Consider the following 25,202-nt stretch of genomic DNA (forward strand, 5'->3'; position numbering starts at 1 on the left):
AATCTGGATAATCTATTAAAGGGGACAAAGTTAAAAATATACCGGAGGAACTGATTACTAATATTATCATCCTTATCTATTTACGGTAAAGCCATATTCTTAACATTGAAACTCATTTAAACAATTATAAGTAAAAAGATGCGGCATGCATGTTAATGATACAACTCTCCTTACAAGTCACAATGTAAAAAATATAACAACAATATCTCAAAGTACGGCCTTCAATACTGAGCCACGACTACCACTGAACAACAGGCTTCAGAGTTAAGAAATGTGCATACAACTGCAATGGGTTTATACGCTTTAACAGGCGCCAACCTTCACCCTTACATGAGATAGCAGTGTATTATTACAACATTAAAAACAAACTGTCAAATATCAATTGAAATGGCATACCTCAATGAAACAGACATTTAAACAAAAAGAAGCAATCATGCACTTAACAAATAAGTTTGATCAATGACACAATATAAAAACAACATTAAAAATTTTAAAAATACAGAAACAATGTCAAAAAGACAACTTGGGACAAAATGGTGTTAATTAAAGCAACGTACACATATAAATTTAAATATGATAATTATGTTGTTAGGAGTACGGAAGTAGACATTAGTAGTGCACAGTACATTTGTGTACGAGAATAAAAATGAAAATGTTGAATTACAAAAAGACAAAAAAAAAAATGATATTAACACATCATACACCAGTGACTAAAAGAAAATATTACTTGTGTAATGCTTCAATAAAATTATAAACATGCAGTTAATATTTAATCTTAAAATAAATATAAAATAAATATGTATCATATTATTTATATAGTAAGCAATCTATAAATAGAAAATTAACATGGAGGTTTATTTATACATCCCAATTTTTTTCGAAAATATAACTTAGTTATGTTTTAATTTCTTGATGAAAAACGATGTTATTGCTAATATAAACAACAATAATAAGATAACCTTTACCAGAAAAGTTTGTTTAAAGGTTCGATGAAATCAAATCTATGTATCTATGAAATGATTTCACTACAAACATGGGTATAATGCTCGAGTTGAAATAAATACACACACCGTATGATAGATTCAATGGAACATCGCCGTCGAAAACGGATAAATTAATAATAGGTAATGAAAAATAGATTTTTTTGGTGTAAATTTTAGTAAGGATTTTACCTTTCGAAATTGAAATGTCTTTATCTAGAAAAGGACAACTACTGTTGTTTGTGTTAGATTTAGTTAGAGTTATTTCCTATCGCTGATATATTTAGAGAACGTCGGATTATTTAACAAAAAAAAACAATTGGTCATCAAAATATAGGTAGGTGTTGTTGAACGGTCAACCAAACGTAACAATGATGTGAGCTTAAATAGAATAGGTTTTGGTAAAATTGAGAAATGATTGCATGTTGTCAGCGAAAATTCATTTAACATGTTTAAGAGCGTCAAGAGAAATGAAAAAAAAAAACACATATGAAGTATCAAATAAAAGTGAACAACCTTCTGTTATTGTCACACATCAAGACTTGATCAGACCAAAACGACCGTTTCAGACTTTAATCTGGCTACTAGTTTATAAAAAAAAATCCTATTCAACAAGCATCTTCAAACTAAAAGCTACAACTTTGTTAATACTAATAAAACAGCGATAACATAAACAGACCTATTCTATTTCTCAATGTCTTGACTACTAGATGATTCGATTTGTTTATCATTATTTCACTTTAAAATATCATATAGCTTACATGACATATTCATTGGTGTTGTTAATTTATTCCCATCGGTTCAGATGTTCGTTACGGGTGTCAAAATATTATATGTTGATGCTAACAATTATTGTAACGTTTTCAGAGTTTCCTGTCGAAATCTACCACAGGTGTCCATAATTTAAAATTGTTCTTCAATGCCTTTATCAGTATTTCTTTTCATAACGAGTTTCAAACCTACAAATAAAAGTGTAACGCATTGTAAACATTCTATAGTTTCAAACCTACAACTAAAAGTGTAACGAATTGTAAACATCCTAAAATATGCATGTCATCCAATATCATGAATACGCAACTTCAATTATAAACAAGAAAAATATAATTGTTCATAGGGTAATCTTTATAAGTATACCTTACATTAGGTAGTTATTATTTGATTGGCTAATGGTTGCACTTTGTAAATACAGCTGTTTCTCAAAACACGCCTCTTTTGGGGAGTATTTGAATATTCATAGAAAATTGATTTTGTTTACATACTGGTTCCCAGTTATACTCTCTGTGTTCCATATCGCAGAGACAGAACTTGGGAATGTTACCAGTTAATAAACACGTGCATATTGTTTACATTGAAATGTGTGGTAACCTTTCATTCGAGGTAGGGGTAGTTAAGAAAATTAGTGTAAGTTTAAACTCTGAGAAGTTCAGGGCATATAAACGTTGAAAATATGCCGCACAGCCCTATATTTTGACCTTTGAAAAAAATTGTGGTGCATATGAACTTTCAATTCTAGGATAAGATTTTTTTCAAAACTTCATAGTAAAAGTGGTACAGTTTTAGCCGTAAAAGGAGTTCCTTTGGGGAAATTGCATTGTCAATATTTACAGAAATGCAACCTATATAGGGTGAAAAAGGGGAACATTCAGAATTTAACCAAATTTGCTTTATTTCACAGATTTTAAAGAAATTAACTGAAATAAGAAGTTTTATTAATATTTAATGAAGATTGATAGAATCCTGGGCCTTAAATATGATGACTCAGCATAAATTCACAATTTACAGTATGCATAGTTTACTTAAAGTCCTGGATACAAAATTAAATCATAATATTTGCATATTTGTAAGTTAAATTGTTAAGAATTGCTTATATTTACTCTTCGCAGTCATTGAAACTCATAGATCCTTCCTCAATATTATTTATGGGGTATTTGTGTCCTTTCGATAACCCAAAAGTAAGCTGCAACACCTAAGTCTGCTTTTTTGTCACCACGGCATAATAAATACAAGCTAGAAAAACAAAAATATCTCAAGAAAACTTACAATAGTGTGTTCTATCCTGAATATGTACTAAATATTCCAAATTGCTAGAAACAGCAGAATGATTTATGAAATTTGAGGCCCCAGGGGCAAAAACATAGCAAAGTGTCTACCCTCTAGGTCATAAAACAAATAATTTAACTTATAAATGCTATGAATTTATGATTTTAAAGTTCTTGATATAGAAAACAATAACTATGCTTGGAAGTTATGCAAACATCAGATGTTAGCAGTCATCTCTACAACATTTTAAGTGAATTTATATCTCAGACTGGTATCTGCATACATACAACTATTGCAAATATGGCTTTGTTTGAACACTTCTAGTATATATAGTAGCTAAATTGTGTCAGATATATGGTTACAGATGATACTGTTGTGACAAGAATTCTTAATTGACCATTTGAGGCAGACAATGTGTTCTTTAATTGACAAATAGGCATACAATAAGATGTGGACTGGAGATAGAGGCTGGATTGGATACTTTATATAATCTTGAATGTTGTTATGATTGACTGCTGAACATTACAATTATGATATTCTGATATGCTTTCAATATGTTATAAAAACAGTTTTTAACAGGTTTTAGGCATTTTTTATCAGAAAATATGCAAATAAGCTGGCAATAATTAAAGTCTTGTTTTCAAATTCTTTAAAAAATTGAAACAGGGGAGGGGGTATAAAATGTATAGTAAAGAAAAACTTAGAGTATACACAGTGATTTCTTTAAGACTTTAATTCTGATAAATGAGTATTAATGTGAGAAAAACTGATTTTAGACAGTTTTCTATTTGAATAAATGTCTGTATAGGTTGCACTTTGTAAATACAGCTGTTTCTCAAAACACGCCTCTTTTGGGGAGTAATTGAATATTCATAGAAAATTTATTTTGTTTACATACTGGTTCCCAGTTATACTCTCTGTGTTCCATATCGCAGAGACAGAACTTGGGAATGTTACCAGTAAATAAACACGTGCATATTGCATGTATTGATGTTTTTTTCTCCAACAAATTGCAGGAGCGACGAATTACCCTAACAAATTGAATTTTCCATCCAAAAACCCTAATATTCACCGATGAATAACTCTTATCATACTCAATGATCAAGAGTTGACTCCCCTTAATGTATGACGTCAACTAACGTCAAATGAACACAAACAAATATGGCAAGGTCCAGGTTAGAAGTTCATTAAGTGATGAAGAAACAAGACCATACCAGTTTCGGAAATTCATGTAGTGTCGACGATAACTCTTGTAAACGGCCCTTTTCATGGCCATCTATATTTTGCAGAAAGTATCTACCTATGTTATACCTACACGAAAAGTTAATAGACACAAAGTAGTTTTATAACGTAAGTGTGTACTGTTAATATTACTTTTACTGTATGGTCTGTTTTGTTGATATCCATTTGACGTGGCTCGGTGCTTATGCATCCCATCAATGTGTTGTTTGTATTATCTTTCAATTTTGCTTGTGTGTTTTGTCCGTGTGATATTTTATAATTCTTTAAACATCCTGCCATTATGCTATTGTTGTATTATAATGTGTGCATACTTTAGACGACAAAATTATTTTATATCTCTACCTGTTTGACGTTTACATTCTGACGTCAAACACGCGAACAAACACCAGAGTTGGATTGTGGATGTTTAAATTTGATATATGCTTTTTTGTGTTTCTTTGTAAAATATTTGTTTGTTGTTGTTCTTTTTTAGATTGTGACAAGATGATGACTGTTGTACCCCTATCTTGACAATTGTACATATTATGTCTGTTTTGTTCGCGTATCGTTGACAATATTACGGAATTTGATGCGACTGCCATACATTTGAGAGATTGAGCAATATAAAACCAGGTTGAATCCACTATTTTCTACATTTGAATTGCCTGTACAGAAGAGATAACTTCGTACCTCTCATCAAATCTGTCAGAATCTGACAGGAGAACTATATGAAGAACTGTCATCCTGACATCTTTTGTACAGTTCTAGTTAGAACAGTTCTAACTTGGAACCAATTTGGGCAGTTCTGCTAAGAACTGATTTAGACAGTTCTATCTAGACCTGATCCTGACAGTTTTTGACATTTCTACCTAGAACTGACCAAATCTTTGATCCGTTCTACGATTAGAATTGATTATGTCAGTTCTATCCACAAACAGTTTTAAGAACTCTTTGTCTTATATATAAATAAGTCGAAATAATATAGTTTATATTTTGCGTGTGGCTTTATCAACGATATAAATAACACTGAACGGTGACCAGTGTGATACCCTTACTTCAGTGACGTCATTAAGAAATGTTTTACAATCCTGACAGGGTTGGCCAATGCTACGTCTAGAATAGTTTTAGATGCCACTGCTGGTGGGCGTTTCGTCCCCACGGGAATCACCAGCCCAGTTGTCAGCACTTCGGTGTTAACATGAATATCAATTATGTGGTCAGTTTAATAAATTTCCTGTTCATAAAACCTTTATTTGTTCTAAAAAACTAAGAATTTTCTTATCCCAGGCATAGATTTCCTTAGCAGTATTTTGCAAATTGTACTTTTATAACTATTTTGATATGAGTGTCACTTATGAGTCTTATGTAGATGAAACGCGCGTTTGGCGTACTAAATAATAATAATGGTACCTTTCACAACAAACTGCTCAAAGTCTGAAAGAAAAGATTTTGTGCTCGACCAGTAAAGTCGAGCACACATTTTAATCGACTAGTATCGACATTGTTTCGACAGTAAATAACTGTACAAAACTATTCTCGACTATTTCTCGACTTTACTTAACAAGTCGTACTTGATGATCTTGGTGTAGCTTGAAATAGTCTCGACCTGTCTCGAGAAGTCTCGACCTGTCTCGAGAAGTCTCGACCTGTTTCGAGTAGTCTCGACTCAGTCACTACCAGTATCGACTAGTCTGAACCTTCAAATTCAGTCTTCACTGGTGTCAATCAGCCCATCCAAATAAATTATATATAGATCTTACAAAATTTCTGTTTATTTGGTAGTTTCGTTCATTTTTGTGAATTTAAAGAATTTAATTAAAAAGGGAAAAAAATAAATGATTAAATTCAGATAGGCATCTTTCGGTTTTTTTAGAACTTTTTCGGATAAACTTGGATTTTCATCAAACTATGCAGCTATCTCAGTAATATGTTGATCTTACTTAATCCCAGGTTGTCATGTAGTTTGGTGTATTGCTGAGAAATTTAAGAATCAAAATAATTTAGGTAAATTAGCTAGGATTTGCAGTTCGGACAAAATTCAAATAGTACACTTTAATTTATTTTGTAACATTTTTCAAATCAACTTGGATGTTCATCAAACTATGCAGCTATCTTATTTATAAATTGATCTTACTGAATCCCAGGTATTTATGTAGTTTGGTGTATTGCTGTCAAATTTCAGAATTAAATTAATCTAGGTAAAAAAAGCTAGGATTTGCAAATCGGACACAATTAGATAGTACACTTTAAAGTCATATGAGTGACTGGTGAAAAATAATGTTTATCTAATTTTTGAACCAATCCATGTATATATCATAGTCTTCTGCGCACGATTTTATAATTTTTCACGCAAATATATCGTATAATCGACAATTTGTTTCCTCTCTGTCTGTTATGAAATAACAAATATGGCTGCTCTTAAATGCCGTGTTTTGACTCCGAAGTTTACCGATTGTCACCTTATAGTAAACAATCAATAGAAAAGCATGTATATTGAGCACGTGTTTAACATGTTCAATCAGATAATAGTTTATTTCGGTGAAAGATCCATGCGTATTGCGAACACCGTATTTTTAAGAGTAGGTTCACGCTAAGGTCACTTTGCATACGGAAAATATGTCGGAAAATTGCTTCCTGGAAGCAAGCAATTAAACAAAGTAAACTGCTTCTAAATGTGGACAAATTAAAGAATTTTCTTCAGAAAAAAGTATATGTACATAAGTTTAATGATGAAAACTATCCATTGTGTTATAAAAAAACATATGGATCATTTTTTTTTAATTTGAGGTTTCATAATTCTTTATATAACTTTTTCAAATCAACTTGGATATTCATCAAACTTAAAAGATTTCTTAGTAATATCTTGATCTTACAAAATCACAGGTCGTTATGTAGTTTGGTGTATTGCTGTCAAATTTAGGGATTGAATTAATCTAGTTAAAAAACAATGCTAGAATTTACACCAAAAAAAATGTTTAACCCCAAAAAACACCTGTACTGAGGGAACTTAATTCTCATTTAGGTGACTCTTGTTTGGCAAATGTTTTTTTTAACTAATTTTTTTAAATTCTGAAAAAAAACCAGAACAAACTAAATTGGTTTCATGGTTACATAAAATAGTTCTAATATCGTCTTTTTAATGAGGTAACAACAGCCAACAATATCACTGTGTAATTAAACTCATATTAGAAATACATATATTTAAATTTGGTAAAGTATATATAATAAAGTTAAATAATTTCTTTAATGTTTTATCCCTTTATGATACATAAAGAAATGATTAAAATAGTTCTTCTGATTAGTGGTGATGTATAAAGCAATACCTCCTGCTACCCGAGAGTTTTAAATTGTAAATAACATTCATTCAAAATTGCAACATCCTGTTAAACTGTAATCGAAGGGCTTTTCGAATTCACTAGATAAGTAATACACACATTTAAGAAAAATAAAACACACTTTAACTGAGGTAATTAAACCATATTAAAGTGCTTCTTGTATGCCATGTCTTTAAATTTGACAAAATTTATTTTTAAATTTGATTGAAATAAATTTTAACTGTAACTTTGACATGTTTGGAACACATTTCTTTTTTTAATAGGTTCCCATACAGAAAATGATAGGATGGCCAACTCCATTGCTCAACTAGCCGTTGAGCAATGTTGACAAACTATCATAGTTGCGGGCTAGGTGTCCGAAAGTTGAGCTATTAGAGATGAAGGCTACCTGGCCAACAGTTGAGGACCAGTTCATTAAAAGTTAAGAACTATGTGGCGAATAGTTGAGGGCCAGATCATCAAAAGTTGAGGGCTAGGTGGCCAATAGTTGAGGAGCAGGTCTTAAATAGTTGTGCATTATCTGGTCATTGCAAACTGATGACTAAAATTGTAGAAAAACTTAACTCACAACAGACCACATGACAGATTAGTTCTTCCTTTTTAAAAGTTATCTAGTAAATAAAATATAGTTAAACATATGAGTTTTTTGCAAGGAGAAGTAAGATATATATTTAAACACTCAACATGCTCAAAGCAGAAAGTGTTGTTCGACCAGAAAAACAGATATATATATATATATATATATAACTCGTCTAAACATCAACCCAACAATGTTAGATCTGTAAATTTGCTTTCGCAAATTTTTGGTTCTTCCCTCGCCGGGATTCGAACCCATGCTACTGTGATATCGTGACACCAAATCGCCTGCACTGCAGCCGTCCCGCTAGACCACACGACCACATGGGCTCTCAAAAAAGAGCTTTTGGTGGCCATATGTTACCTTTCCACGTCAGTTTTTAATCTAGCGGCGTACTACAGTACATGATATATAAGGCATGAAGATCTTATTGTTACAGATCAGCTAAATTATCTATAGTAAAAGATCCTACAAATTAATGTAAGATACAGTCACAGAAAATAATTATATTCATAAGTACGTCTGAGTCAGTGACAACCCTACAACAGATGTATCCGATATATATATACGAGTCTAAATTGAAAACTACGTTCAAACCTATGACTGCGTTGGATAAAAACCGCAATTTTTATACGTGTGCATGTCAAACAAATTTCGTTGTTGAAGGGTCTAAAAAAAGCACAAACAACATTTTCCAAAAGACCAAAAGAGTGAAAAAGTATATTTAAACAAAACGCATTTGACTAACAGGTCGAACAACTGATGTTCTTTAACCCTGCTGACTGCCATTGGCGATTGCCAAATAAAATTGATCACAGGTTGTAACAAAATGGATCTTATTATATATATATATGTATTTGTCATTTATGGATAGATGTCTTTTTTGAAGTCAAACTTCATATCTCTACTTTTAAACCAAATTCATTATATAAGAATATTCTTATTGGATTGGTATTACTTTATAAAACAAATTATTTTAATAATAATATAGATATGTCTCCTGTCTTACACATTTTGATAATATATAAATTAATGCATACATATATTGTCTTAGCTTTTCTACGCTCAAAAAAGATAAGAAGACACTTTAAATATCACTACTTTGAACTAAAAGAGCATAAACACTTATCCAAAATGGTGGAAATTTTAATCCAATGTACTTACCAAAATATGTGTTAAAACATCAATCTTTCTAAATCTAAGAGTCATGTCATCAGAACAATACACTGCACTATTCAATGTCAATACAGTTACTTGTAACTTTTTTTTTATCTACATCCATTGTAAAAGTCTTATCTTATTCATGATAGCAAGACGACATCTTGCGTGCCATGTGCATGCTCATGCCTAGATTAAATTTAAAGTGTGTTCGAGGTTGTTTAGGGTATTGTGACATTGTGATCCCTTTGAAAAGTGCCCCTAATAATAACTGTTAATTACCTAAATCTTGAATATTTTATATATCTTATAATATAATTTACTGTTTGTTTTTATCTTTATGTGATGAGTTATAGTTAGGTAAAAACAGAAAAATGTATAACAACATGTGCTTCCCTTAATTTGGGCTCAAACTCTGTGTACATTTATAATAATACTTCTTGTTCATTTGCACTATACATGCTTTACAGAGATAAATGGAAAACAGATGGCAGTCATGACATGTGTATCACCAGCTCATATTTCTAATTACTGAACTTGTGCTCAACTACACGAAAAGTGAAACTAAAGATCAGTTGCTCGACTTTTCTTCAACTACAAAAAAAATCAAAGTCTGAATGCTCAACTTTTCCTCAACTACAAAAAAACTCAAAGTCTGAATGGTCTACTTTTTCTCAACTGTATGAACACCAAATATCAATTGCTCAACTTCTCCTCAACTTAATGGACAGCTTCAGTTGAAGGCCAGTAGAGCGATGTCTATCAAACATACAGTCCTTGTCCAGGTTTGAGTTGAGCTAAGCTGCTCAACACCTAGCCCTCAACTGTCCGCCACATAACCCTAAACTGGCTCTAAACTTTTTTCTGTAGGTGTTATCAAGGATTTTTATGAAAGTGCATGCTATTATATTCTTGTTTTAACAAAAAAGGTGTCTTTTTTTTTAAATTTCATAACGTTTTCAAATCAGTTTGGATTTTTCATCACACTTTTCAGCTATCTTTATTATTTATTAATCATACACAAAACCAGATTGTTTTGTATATTGGTGTATTGCCGTCAAATTTAATGATCTAGTTCATAGGTAAAAAAGGGCAAAAATTTTGACAAAATTTCAGATAGATACCTATAATTTGAATATTTAAATATGATAAAAATAAACCAAATTATCAAATGACCTGTTTTTTGTAAGATAAATATATTACCGAGATAGTTGTAGATTTAGCTGAAAATCCAAGTTGCTTTGAAAAAGTTAAAATAAAAAAAAATAAAGTGTACTATCTGAATTTTGTCATAACTGCCAAGTCTAGATATTTTTACCTAGATTAATTCAATTCTTAAATTTAACAGCAGTACACCAAACTAGATAATGACCTGGGATTCAGTAAGATACAAGTATTAATAAGATAGTTGCCTAGTTTGAAGAGCTATATTACATTTAGTTAGATGGGCTAATTTATACCAGTCAAGTCTAAATTTTAATGTCCAGAATAGTCGAGACAGTTCGACATTGGTCGAGCCGTGGTACTGAATCAGACTAATTAGGTAAAGTCGAGACCTAGTGGAGTACAGTTACATGTAAGTACAGTTATGCACTGTGGAGACAATGTCGAGACTAGTCGAGTTAAATGTGTGCTCGACTTTACTGGTCGAGCAAAAAAACTGGTATTTGAAGACTCTGAGCAGTTTGTAGTGTTTGATAACTGATTACACCACTGAGTCGATGCCACTGCTGGTGGACGTTTCGTCTACGAGGGTATCACCAGCCCAGTAGTCAGCATTTCGGTGTTGACATGAATAATAATTACGTGGTCATTTTTACAAATTTCCTGTTAACAAAACTTTAAATTTTTCGTAAAACTTTGGATTTTCTTATCCCAGGCATACATAACCTCAGCCGTATTTGGCACATTTTTTTTTGGAATTTTGGATCCTCAATGCTCTTTAACTTTGTACTTATTTAACTTTTATAACTATTTTGATATGAACGTCACTGATGAGTCTGATGTAGTTGAAATGCGCTTCTGGTGTACTAAAATATAATCCTGGTACATTTAATAACTAATTAGACCGTTATGCTGTCAGTTCTACGGGTAGAAACGATTTGGTCAGTTCTACTGACAGTTATACGACTAGAACAGTTTCAGACAGTTCTACCATAGAACTGATCCTGACAGTTCTATTTAGAACTGTTCTAGGACAGCTTAGAACAGTTCTATGACAGATTATTCAGACAGTTCTAATTATAGGTTATAAATAATCTCCACTTTACCAAGTAAGGAATATGACTCGATTGCTGTGTTTAATCATTTGATTTTGCAATTTGTTTAGTGACTTTCTGTTATGACTTTTCTTCTGAGTTTATTTCTTTTTGTTATTTTTCTTTTTACTTTCAAAAGTAATATGTTCGTTCGGTATAATAAAACAAGTATAACCCATTGAGTCGGTGAATAACCAAAATGGTCAACCCGGGTAAAAGCACAAACAAAAAAACAAATACCCATTTTTTGCATCTTCTGTGTCTTTTGCGTGATATGTTTTTAAACTACCAGGTGCATGTAGATGTCTATACACTGATTCTCTTTCTAGAATAGCCAGGTGTGTACTTTCTGTTGTATCGCTCATGTCTGAAATGTAATTATTTAGAAAAGTATCACATGTGTAGTGTGAAAAATGACTGAGTTCCGTACTCTGTTTAGATAATATTTAGGATATATTTCCGAATTTAGAGTGTTCAATGCTCATTTACTTTACATTTGGTTTTTAAACTGTTTTTATTCGAGCGACTCTGATGCAAGATTATACGTTAATTCTTCTTATGAATATAACAGATAGTCTATATAGAGGGATTTAATTTGGTATAGTATATATTCGTTGATTGTTCAATACTGTTCTTCACATTATAATAAAGAGAAATGCGTTTCAATTGACCTAAATAACTTTACTTTTGGTATATATTATTCTAGAACTTATTGTTTTTGTTTTGCTTCCAAAAATTGCAAGGTTTAAAAAATTGATATAATATTCATAACGATGATTATCATAAATCATTTTTCGGTATTTTCCAATTCAATATTAAGTCGATTTTAGGATTAATGTGCATTTGTAATTTTATGTATTACATGTATTTCATAACGATAACCTTTTTTTTAAATGGGAAAAAAATGTACATATAAGATGTAGCAACGTATGATATACAAAAACTATCAAACAGGAAAGAAAATCTAAAGATACAAAACATCGCTGTCATTTGTATTCTACATTTCAAAGTCACATTGAGGCCTACAGTACAGAGTAAAAACTGCCCCTTAATCCACTGTCAAATCTACCGATAGCCACAATTAAGGTGAATTAATGTGGATTACCCAAACATGAAATAATTCTGCAGACAGATCTTTGATGAGCGACGATGATACATCAGTATGTTTTACTGCAAATACATCACAATTTGAATACAATACAATTGGTAAATTTAAATTTGTTTCAAAACTCGCACAGTATCTCCCAATACCTCAATACTATCTATTTGATATAACAAAGGATTCGGGACTATTTAAGAGTCAAAGATCGATCTGGTAGCCAAAACTGACTCGCGAAACAGAACTCATAAATTCAACTTGTTTCTTTTAGTATCCCGTAAATTTTCAGTTTACATGATTTAAGTTTCATTCCTGAGCTGCCTTTAATTGTTATGTTCTAATATAACGTTTGCTACTAAAATACTTAAAAGTTAAGGGTGCGACCGGGAAGCATTATTAGTTTATAACAACCAGCGAAACTCCGTAATACATTTACGTGTGTGCCTTTCACTAGTCAGTAGCCTGGTGAATTGTTGTTCAAGATATATTGTACTGTATTTCATTACATGGTGAACTTGATGTTGATTTTAGAACTAAGATATGTTCTAATAAAATACTATTATCTCTTTTGATAGATTCATTAACATCATTTTTTATTTGACCAACATTGGACGATTTAGAGTTACATATAATTGTATTTAGAGTTACATTGACACTTATTTCTTATGTAAAGACGATTTGATGTGATGGTAGGTGTTTTTTGGCATACAATATGAACATACTTACTGACCTTGTTGGCTTTTCTATCTGCACATTTAGAAAAGATACACATGATAACCCTTTTCATGTGACTTATGATAATAAACGGTGGTACCAATGACGATTTATCATAATACTCCCTGATGAGGGAAAATCTGTGAAATTTCCAAACCAGATGGTTGTTGTCTTGAACTTTTGTAAATGTATGCCTAGTTTTCAATGAAGACATAGTATTATCACACTATCAAATCTCTAATGAAAGTCAAAAATTATAAATAAGTACATTAAAACATATTAAAGCAGGCAAACAAGTATGATCCCCCGATTGACCGATCTTGGAGGAAATTATTATATAATTCTGCTGTTATATACTGTAAATTCAAAAATGTTGCCAAAAAAAAAATGCTTTTAATCACAGTATTGTAAACTCGCGTTTGAAATTAGTTCATGAATTTAACAAACTTTTTCTCAATATCGCAAAATCTAAAATCGCATTAAAGTCTAAAATTACAAAATCGCATAAAAACACGTTTTTTTTTCTAATTAAATTACTATTAACAACACATCAATAGACAATGATGAAAGCATCAACAGTTCACACGTTGAGAATTATTTATGATTCTGTCTTAGGCCCCTTTAAGCCTAACTTACTGTAAAATTCTTAAGCAGTTAAGATATGACCATCTTGGACTACCTGTCAAGAAATGCAAATAAAATTGTTATTTAATTCCAGTTGGACCGATCAATCCTTATTCTATATTTTGAAATACAAAATGCTAATGATTTGAAATACTATTCTGTTGTTCTTAAAACAAAAATTTACCATAAAGTACGGTTAAAGTTCCTCTGGTTTACTATGAACATGAATACGGTTACATATCCCAATAGTAACTCGCATAATGAACTGAAACATTTGTATTCTCAACTCTAGTATCGGAGACAGTCCTTCATTATAGGTTTTGATACGGCAACTTTATACAAGTTATAAACAGCACTTTAAAGAGGCTTAATGCTAGACATTATCTAGAAAAGAAATTTCACTAGAAATTAATAATAAGGAATTCATGAAATTATGTACATTAACTATCACTCAAACATTGATGATGTCCCGGTCTATTTATAACTGAAATTCCTAGGCGAAATGATAGCATTAACTTACGAAAACATCGCAATGAGAATATTGACAAGAATAATGTGTGTGACCACCATATAAACAGCTAATAATACAGAATTCATCTGGTTTATTTCTGGACATCGAGCAATGGTACCATTACGATATAACGTCTCGTCATTTGTACAAGTAGATGGTTCTTTTCCTAAAAACAAAACAGATGTAGCAATACAAATGACATTGTTTTACTAAGTACTTTTTTTAGATAGTATAAACATTGCTTATATATTCAAATTCAACATACGCATTTTCTAATTATATATTTGGACGTTAACATGCATATTGATTGTCTTGTAAAAAATAATTTGAAACACTATTTTCTTAGAATTAAGAAACTTACAGAATAGATTTCATCGACAGGAATAGCATTTTATATAAAATTATTATATCAAGTAACTCAGCTATTTCCTATTGCATTTCTTTTGGACAATAAATTGAAATTAGATACATCGCCCTTGATCTTTCTCAAAAATATGTGAACAGTGTTAAGTACTACTGGTGGGACAAATAATTTAAAAATGATCGTAAAATATACCAGCTCTATCTCAGAATCTCAAAATATTGACAATTATATGTGAAGGGGTGTAAAGTTCAGTTTGCCAGCGTCGGACATACTAGTTATTGATCTTTTTTTAACTGGACCAAAACACAACTTAACATAAAGAGTTAGCATTTAATTTTAATTTTATTTCCTTACTGAATATTTTATAAATAAAATATAAAAAATACACTTTGAAAGAGCATGAAAGACATTTGCAAAAGAGGGACGAAAGATACCAGAGGGACAGTCAAACTCATAAATTGAAAATAAACTGACAACGCCATGGCTAAAATGGAAAGGACAAATAGACAAACAATAGTACACACGACACAACATAGAAAACTAAAGAATAAACAACTCGAACCCCACCAAAAACTAGGGGTGATCTCAGGTGATCCGGAAGGGTAAGCATATCCTGCTCCACATGTTGCACCCGTCGTGTTGCTTATGAGATATCAAATCCGGTAAATAGTCTTATTCGGAAGGTCACATTTATGAAAGCGAAGGGGATTGTAGTTACGACGTAAGGAACATATCCGAGTTACAAGTTACAAGTTGCAAATTATACACTGTCCACACAAAGGACTATGTGTATGTAAAACAAAAATCTAAGGACGATACGAGTACAGAAAGACTTTACCAATTCTAATAAATATTTGTATGACCTAAGTTTAAGGAATTATGAGATAGTTGGCCAATTAATATATTTCATAGAATCTTTTGCCATTGTGATACTGTAAAATTTGATGTTTACCTTTTCATCAAATAATTTCAACTATCAAAATTTGCCTTTAATATGCTCTTAAGTTTAAATATAAGATAGACTTTAAATCTAATTTGATTTATCAGATTTATTACAATTATTAAAATTCAAATTAATATGAGCCTGTGTCTGAAAATAATGGTTTTCAAATTAGGTTAATTCAGTTTGAAAAGTGCACATTTGAATCTAGATTTATAGAAGAGAAATGTAAAATTTGTAATTGTATCATGGAGTAAACTCTTCATTACGCATTTTAAAAAATACATTTCATTAACATGCGTCATTATAGAATGTTGTATAATAAACTGCATCTAGAAACTGAATGCTGAAAGATTATTATTTGTTTACTCTATAAAGGAATACGATTAACTTGTTCACAATTTGAAGAATAAATAAAGCAGAATACTGATCCTTACAGCGTGTAACTACAGACACATACAAAAACGAAAACAATTACGTTTGAAGACTTGGCATATATTCATTGCCTGTTTAATGATTTTTAGGGGAAACATTATGTATTGCCCATTATAACAGCTGGTAATGAGTTAAATTGGAAATAGGTTTAACCACTATCAATCTACATTAAGTGGCCCTAGATTTCTTTAGAATCTTTTGTAAACGTCGAGTTGGTCATGTACCAAGTCAGTAAGGCAGTTGATATTTGATAGTTCGTTTTTCTATGTATGTTGCATTATCGTTTGTTTTTTGTTGCAATTCAGTGTTCCTGTTGTGGTGTTGGTCTCCTCTTATAGTTGATGTGTTTCTCTCGGTTTTAGTTTGTAACCCGAATTCGTTTTTTTATCAATCAATTTATGACTTTTGAACAGCGGTATACTAGCATTAACTTGATATCAAACCTTAAAAAGTGATAATATAAGGTAAAACGTATACAAATAATACATAGATCTAAGTTACCTTCAAGATTGTCTAAGAAAAGTTCTCCATATAACTGCCAGTATGGCATGTATATGATTTCCTTGAAAAGTTTAAAACCTGGTTGGGAATTTGGAAACATGGTTGCTTGGTAAATGACTCCGAAGCCGAATAAAAACACAGCAAATATCAAGATAAAGAAAATTATGTCAAACATCTGAAACGAAAGAAAAAGTAATGCAGGTATATTTCCATACTACGTTATAAAATGAGGTGACATATAATGTCAATATAATTATGATTAACTTACGTGATCTGTTGTACTTTTATTTGTATTTATAAGTTATCAACCTTTACTATTTTGGCCACTTTTGGTAATATCCCTTTTCCGCGGCTCTATACTTATACATTGTGTTAATGTGCTATGTTTTTTTTCTTTATTCTTGTATTTCATTTTTGCGTTGTCTATATGACAATTTGCTTATCTTTCTTGAGATATTTCTTTGTTTTTATCCTGATTAAAATTATAACAAAATGTCGAAGTGTTTGAAGGTTTGATTATGCCATTTGATAAATGACTTTCCATTTTTGATTTCTACTTGGAGTTTGGTATCTTTTCTTTTTTACTTTTTAGCAAATCGTTGTCACAGGACCTGTTTGCGGATAAGCTTGGACAAGTCTGTGTTCGCTTAATTGCAGTAATAGATAAATTAACACCATTCACCTCAAATTGTACACATGAAACTAAAATTTAAAATAGTACAAAACTAACAAAGATCAGAGGTTCCTGATTTGGGACAGGCGCAAAAATGCGGCGGGTTAAACATGTTTATGAGATCTCATCCCTCCCTTATACATGTACCTCTAGCCAATGCAGAAAAGTAAACGTGTAACAATACCACATTTACAAATGACCCATAAATGTTTTGTATAGAAACTTTTTGTTATATATATTTGATGTTTTTAATTTGCCAGTAATCAAGAAATAGATTCATAAAGACCAGACCAGATGAATACAGTTAGTAAACTCTTTCATCAATTAGTAATCCAAACAGCTTGTTTCCAAACTGTTTATAGAATAGACATAGCTATAATGAGATGCATTATGTCTTTCACAATATTCATGTAAATGTTCAGCTGGGTTTTGATTCTGTAATTTTCCTACACTACATGTACGTAATATGCAAATGATAAATAGTTAATGTTATCTGTTAAGTCCAATTGAGTAGTTAAATAAAGGCTGGAAAAGAGGACAACACGACCAGTACATTTTATTTCTTTTATATAACAATAAAATCGTATGTAAATGGTCTAAGTTAATGTAACATCTTCAGAATCAAATTACGTATGTTGACTGGCTCGATCAAAATGTGTATAGCAAAACAATGTCATCTTTTGTATTTTCTTAATCGCGGCCTGGCATATTCAGGTATCATGAATCGCTGAACAGTACATATGAACCCTAGTAAATATGTGTCTTAAAAAATATGAGTGTACTAAATTGCACAAATTGAAAAAACAAAAAAACAAAAATGTTGCACTGTATTATTGAGTGATTGAAATGAAATGAAAATTTTTAAATTCTAGCATTGTGCACTATCTTGTCATTGTATACTATGAACATGGAATACTTCGTAAGGTTGATTGATTGTTGTTTGCCTTAAGTCCTATCCAATATACGATGCATGTTCATGACGAGAACACATACTTTTTATATACAATGTGAGCTCGACAATGAGGTTGAACGTGAATCTTGGAATATCACTAAAAAATAATGTAATATTGATTAAGAACCAAAATTCAGCCTTGCAACAGCTATCCACATTCGCCCCTCACATAGTTGTTGCAGGAGTTTTTTATATGTGCAGAGATCTATAAAATCTTCTCTGAAGTCGACCATTGAAATGTTCGTGTAGTTTCTAATATCGTTTCACGTATCTACATTTTAATTTATATAAGATGTTTAGCCCCCTCTATAACTGTTAGAATTATGTTAAACTGTATTGAATATTTTACTTGTTTCAACGCTTAACACGCAATATTAACATGTTTACGAGTAAAAACAAAGACTGGTGACCTCGGAGTCAGAAATGTGTCCATGTAGAGTGACTTTTCATCCTGCAGACTATTACCTTGTGAACCTGTACGTTAAAAATCCCCACTGAGCGCTTCGGTTTAGTACAAAGAAGGATTTATTTTCATATTATAATAACATGTTGTCGTCCTGAAAATACAATTAATTTGCATCTAAACGCAAAGCTGTCATCCAATTTTATTATTACTTTGACATGTCAGTTTTCATATCAGATTGATTATCAGCCTAAGAGCTGAATACTCGAGCACATGTTGTCGAGAGATGATATTGACACAGGGATAATAATATATTGGATATTAAAAATGACATGTTATAATCTTTTTATCATATGCTTCAACATTAAAAAAACCAATTAAATATTTTAATCCATTTACAGCCCTTGGATAGTGTAAACTTCCCAAAAAACGTGTATGGTGTAATGGTGTATGGCATATAGTGCAATGGTAGAATGCATATATGTGTATGGTGCTAAGGTGTATGGTGTAAGGGGAATGGTGTAATGGTGTAACGTGCGATCGGGAATGGTGTAAGGGGAATGGTGTAATGGTGTAACGTGCGATCGGGAATGGTGTAAGGGGAATGGTGTAATGGTGTAACGTGCGATCGGTAATGGTGTGAATGAATGGTGTAAAACATTTAAAACTATGCAAAATATTGATAAGAACTGATTTTTAATTTTAGAAATTAATTAACAATATTGTGATCAAAATTCGTTTTTTAAAATAAATAAATAATTTTGTAGTCGCACGCTTTCTTTGAAATTAAATTGCATTATGGTGTAATGTGTTAGGTGAATGGTGCAAATGTGTTACGTGTATGGTGTAATGGCACAGGGTGTATGCTGTAATGATGTATGGTGAATGGTGTAATGGTGTGTTGTCAGTGGGAAGTTTACACCATCAAAGGACTGTAAGTGGTTCTCAAGTAGAGGTATAAATAGTACAAAATTTAAGGACGTCGGATGCCAAATACTTCCCATATAAAATCTGTCTATAATATGCCTCAACAGAAGAGAAAAACAACAGTATATTAAATGTGTCATATTAACGATTAAAACAATCAACAAAACATAATGCGAATTATTTTGAAATGTCAACATTTGTAAAGTAACTTTATAAATTATTCACAGGCTGTCGACTTTGAAAATTGCATTTATTATATTTATTCTTTTATATTTTTTTGCATTTGTATAATATTTTCCCGTTCCCTGATTATTGTTCTGTGTCCTATTTTATATGTTTTTCACTGAAAACGTACTACTGAGGTAGATTTCTCGGAATGTACCGATTAACGCCGGAATGCCATAGTATAAACGTTTTAAACTGAACAACACTTAATTGTCTAATTGTAAAATCCCCCTGCCCATTGAACATGTAAAGCTACTTTGAAAATGAAGGTCGTCCCCTAATTATTGTTGTTGTCCAGCTTTAGTTCTTATTTTTATCCTTCTAATCATCCTCACAGGATTTCCCACTAAAGCTTCCATACTATAATTACGTTTATCACACAGTTAGTAATCTTTAATATATGCAATTATTTGTTGACCTTTTGATTTATGACACCTTGTTTGTTATGTGTCTATGCCGTTTTATCTACCTTTTGAAATTAAGAGGCAAAAGAGAAATAGAAGATCTTCCTACTGCCCGCACATTTTCAACAGTATGAAGATGGAGAAGCTATATTGTGTTTTAGAGAAGAAAAAAGCTGAACATCACAATCATGAAAAAAGTATCGTGTCAACCTGAAATGAGCACTATTAAGATAAGACATAATTTCGATTTAACATAAAAACAGATTTGAAGAAACATATATACAAGTCGCCAATGAACGGTTACACGACTTTTTTTTTTTAAATTTACATAAAACGTCAATTCTAAAAACAGACGTTCCAAGTAAAGATGCCAACCTCTAATTTAAAGGTGAAGACACTGTTTGCCATCAATTCTTTTTTTTTTTAAATCATACAGTTTCTCCGTTTATTTGTAAAGCAAAGTTCGGCCCCACCAGAAATCGTTAAAATGTATACATTATCAATTGATTTACCATAGACAGTATGTGTAAAGTGAAATTCAATAAATGGTAACAATCTTAAAAATAATCCGAAAGGTTTCAAATTTACCGTGTGTTGTTTTCATATATAAAGCATTAATTTGAGACGATTTTTTTTTGTGCATTTATGGAGATTTCAAAAAACATTTTTTTTCCCAAAAATTAAAAAAAAAAAAAAAGATACTTCAACCCATTAGTTACAACATTAACATAATTTGATTAGCAAATTGAATAGATTGAAAAAAAAATTAAAATTCATTTAGTACTTAGAAAATTGTGTGTCGATTTTTTTATCCAACTTTCCGCAAAAATAAATTTCCGACAGTTTTGATTTTCATCATGTTCATTATCATATGTGCATACATTGCAAATCTCAGCTTTTTAACAAAAAAAAATCTCATTTTGCTTTATATTTAATACCTTTTGATAAATTTTATTCAAACTTCGTGTACCGTTTCTTTTGTTGTCTAGTAAACTAATATTTTTGGAAAAAAGGAATTAATAGGTATGATGAAGATAGTAAACGGTTACTCTTAAAAACAAAATGAACTCAGCTAAGATAGAAATTTCATTTTGTTTCCATTGAATGTTCTATTAAGAACATGCTTGCTTCACATGTAAGTTGAGAATCAACAAACATAATTCATGTACAAATGGGTGCATTCCTAACCTACATAAGTTACCTTGGAGCAGATTTGTTTACTGCTTTCCAAGTTTAGTTTAGAAATTTTAAGCAGAAAAGAAAGTTAACTTCTTCGTTTGTAGAGCAGTCCTACTATCTGATTTTTTGTGACTGCTGCAGACCTATTGGCCGGTCTGCTTTTGAACAGTCCTGAGGACATGTCTGCCCCATGTCTACTCCTGACCAGACCTATGGACAAGTCTGCGACTGACCAGACTTGATGACAGGTCTATTTATGAAATATTACCGTGTTTAAAAGTTTTCATAAAAGACCTGAGCTTTTATTATGTAATCAATAATCGGATTGTTTGTTTCCCAGTATAGCAAATCTCTTTACTCTTTAGACTTTACAGATATTATACATGTTAAAACAAATCTGTTTTTCATTTTATTTCTTAAATACATTGAACAATGGCTATAAAATTACATACTTGTGATGACATATGACTTACTTGACTTTATCCTATTCGTTACTTGAGGAACATAGGGCTGCTACAGTCGCTTTCTAACTTACTCTATTTTGGGCTATCCTTTTTGCTTCGGTCCAGGTATATCCAATTTCCTCCAGCTCCTTGTGCCTTGATCTTCTCCAGCTGTGAAATGGTCTGCCCGGTCTCCGATGTCCTTGTGAATTCCATTCTAATGCCTGTCTAGTGATGTTACCTACAGGTTTCCTCAAAGTGTGCCCAATCCATTGCCAAGTTCTCCTCTTTAGCTGTTTACTTGCTGGTTCCTGGTTGGTTCTTTTTGGTGTTTTCTGTAAATACTGTTGATTTCCAAACTGGCTTCAGCAAAGCAAAAGCTTCTCTAGCTTTACTTATTATTGTCCTGATGTCTGCATCTGTCCCAACAGTTCTATCCATGATGCTTCCTACTGATCTACTTCTTCAATATATTCTCCTTCAATTGACACTGTTCCTCCTTTTCTGGTCTTTCCTTTCATAATTTTTATATTCTTGATGTTGATTGTTAGCCCTAGTTTGTTTCCTGTTTCATGGAGTTCGTTGGTTTTGTCTCTCATGTCTTTCAAACGGTGAGATAACAGAGTCAGATCGTCTGCAAAATCTAGGTCTTCTAGCCTTTGTGCAAAGTTCCACTGTTGGTTTAGTGTCTAGTGCTTGCTTTGTTACCCAGTCACTCTAATTTCACATAGCCCTAAATCCCATTTCTTTGGCAGCTTCACTAACAAACCCTTTGAACATTCTTTTGGAATCTTTTCTGCCTGCCTCCAGATTTTCCATTTTTGAGTGATTTGATGCCCTTTTTCATTTCATATTTCATATGTTATCTATTTTAATTTTCAAATCTACACCAGCTGGCTCTACTATTACTGGTTGGTCTGGTTCTGGTCTATTTAGGACATTGACAAAGTATTCATTTCATCTTTCCATCTGTTCATTAAGATTGGTTAGGACTTTTCCATCTTTATCATTTACTGGTTTAGACAGCTGTCTTACGTCTACTAAGGGTTTTTGTGATATTGTACAAGGTTTTGATGTCGCCCTTATATGCAGCAAATATTGCTTTAGTTGGCAGATCATTTACATATTCTCTCTTGTCTTTCCTATACCTTTTTTTTTTACTTCCTTGTTGTGGAGCTTGTGTTTGTTTTGTGCTTCTTGTTTCTGAGCCCTTGTTCTTGCATTGTTTACCTTTTCCTTCATTTTCTTTCTTTTTGTTAGTTTTTCTACCAAGTACATCTTCACACACTTCCTTGATGATATCTCTTCCCACTTCCCATTCATTATTTATGTCCAGGTCTGGCCCATCTTTAAGTACTTCAAATCTGTTTCTAAGCTCAATTTAGAATTGATCTTTGAGATGTAGGTCTTTGAGCTTCTCCACATTATACTTAATACGTTTATCTTTCACTTTGGTCCATTTTGCAAGTTTTATTTTTACTTTGGCTATGATAAGATGGTTGTCTGAGCTGATATCTGCTCCTCTCATAACTCTAACGTCTTGTAGTGAGCTTCTCCATCTCTGACTTATCATGGTGTTGCCAACCTGATTTTTTGTTTTTCCATCAGGTGATTCCCATGTCTCCTTGTATATATTCTTATGTGGAAATAAATTGCCTCCTACCACAAACTCATTCATCTCACAGAATTCAGCTAGCTCTACTCCATTTTCATTTATTTCTCCTAGACCATGTTTTTCTAATGTTTTCTCTCTGTCCTCTTGTTTCTTTTTCAATCTTAGTATTCATATCACCTATGACTATTTTGATGTCTCTTTTGGGGATGTTGTCCCAAACATGTTGTAGTTGTTAATAAAAACATTCCTTTACATTATCTTCGGCATCATTGGTTGCTGCATAACACTGTATGATAGTTATGTTTTGGCACTTAGCTTTTAGTCTTACCTACATTATTCTCTCACTTACTGATTCCCATTCCATCAGGCTCTTCTTTGATGTGTTTGAAAGCATTATTGCTACTCCTTTGGTGTGGGAATAGTTATCAAAGGTACCAGGATTATAATTTAGTACGCCAGACGCGCGTTTCGTCTACATAAGACTCATCAGTGACGCTCATATCAAAATATTTATAAAGCCAAACAAGTATGAAGTTGAAGAGCATTGAGGATCCAAAATTACAAAAAGTTGTGCCAAATACGGCTAAGGTAATCTATTCCTGGGATAAGAAAATCCTTAGTTTTACGAAAATTCAGTTTTATATTCAGGAAATTTATAAAAATGACCACATAATTGATATTCATGTCAACACCGAAGTGCTGACTACTGGGCTGGTGATACCCTTGGGGACGAAACGTCCACCAGCAGTGGCATCGACCCAGTGGTGTAAATAGTTATCAAAGGTACCAGGATTATAATTTAGTACGCCAGACGCGCGTTTCGTCTACATAAGACTCATCAGTGACGCTCATATCAAAATATTGATAAAGCCAAATAAGTATGAAGTTGAAGAGCATTGAGGATTCAAAATTCCAAAAAGTTGTGCCAAATACGGCTAAGGTAATCTATTCCTGGGATAAGAAAATCCTTAGTTTTACGAATATTCAGTTTTATATTCAGGAAATTTATAAAAATGACCACATAATTGATATTCATGTCAACACCGAAGTGCTGACTACTGGGCTGGTGATACCCTCGGGGACGAAACGTCCACCAGCAGTGGCATCGACCCAGTGGTGTAAATAGTTATCAAAGGTACCAGGATTATAATTTAGAACGCCAGACGCGCGTTTCGTCTACATAAGACTCATCAGTGACGCTAACATCAAAATATTTATAAAGCCAAACAAGTACGAAGTTGAAGAGCATTGAGGATCCAAAATTCCAAAAAGTTATGTTAAATACGGCTAAGGAAATCTATTCCTGGAATAAGAAAATCCTCATTTTCATTTGGGTTTTCCGAGTATAGAATCTCCTCACCTGTTACCAGTGTCAAAACTCCACTTTGGTTCCATCTTGCCTCACTTATGCCAAGTATGTTTATATCATAATTCCTCATCTCCTTTGCTATATGAACACATTTTCCGCAATCATACATTGTGCGTACATTCCATTGCGCAACATTAGTGACTTTTTCGGGCGAAGACAGTGGTATCGGTTTATTAGACGTCATTCTCTCCATCGCATGGCGGTCAGTTGCATCAAAAACAACTTCTGCTCCAACTCTAGAAGGGCAAGCATGTT

The 25,202-nt window shown here is 32.1% G+C and overlaps 1 protein-coding gene across 1 annotated transcript in view; it reads right to left on the reverse strand.

The window, feature by feature from the left end:
- Window positions 1-870: 870 nt before the first annotated feature.
- The window catches only part of LOC134699778 (transient receptor potential cation channel subfamily M member 5-like), a 99,854-nt gene continuing 75,522 nt past the window's right edge, over window positions 871-25,202 (reverse strand). The window contains exons 15-19 of the mRNA XM_063561194.1: window positions 16,758-16,932; window positions 14,527-14,683; window positions 13,395-13,576; window positions 11,810-11,936; window positions 871-1,939 (exon numbers count right to left, since the gene is read on the reverse strand). Of these exons, the coding sequence (XP_063417264.1) occupies window positions 1,909-1,939; window positions 11,810-11,936; window positions 13,395-13,576; window positions 14,527-14,683; window positions 16,758-16,932 (672 nt within the window). The 3' untranslated portion in view covers window positions 871-1,908. The remainder of the gene's footprint in view (window positions 1,940-11,809; window positions 11,937-13,394; window positions 13,577-14,526; window positions 14,684-16,757; window positions 16,933-25,202) is intronic.

The sequence above is a fragment of the Mytilus trossulus genome, unplaced genomic scaffold (genome assembly GCF_036588685.1).
Source record: "Mytilus trossulus isolate FHL-02 unplaced genomic scaffold, PNRI_Mtr1.1.1.hap1 h1tg000085l___fragment_1__unscaffolded, whole genome shotgun sequence".
NCBI classification, from domain to species: Eukaryota; Metazoa; Mollusca; class Bivalvia; order Mytilida; family Mytilidae; genus Mytilus; species Mytilus trossulus.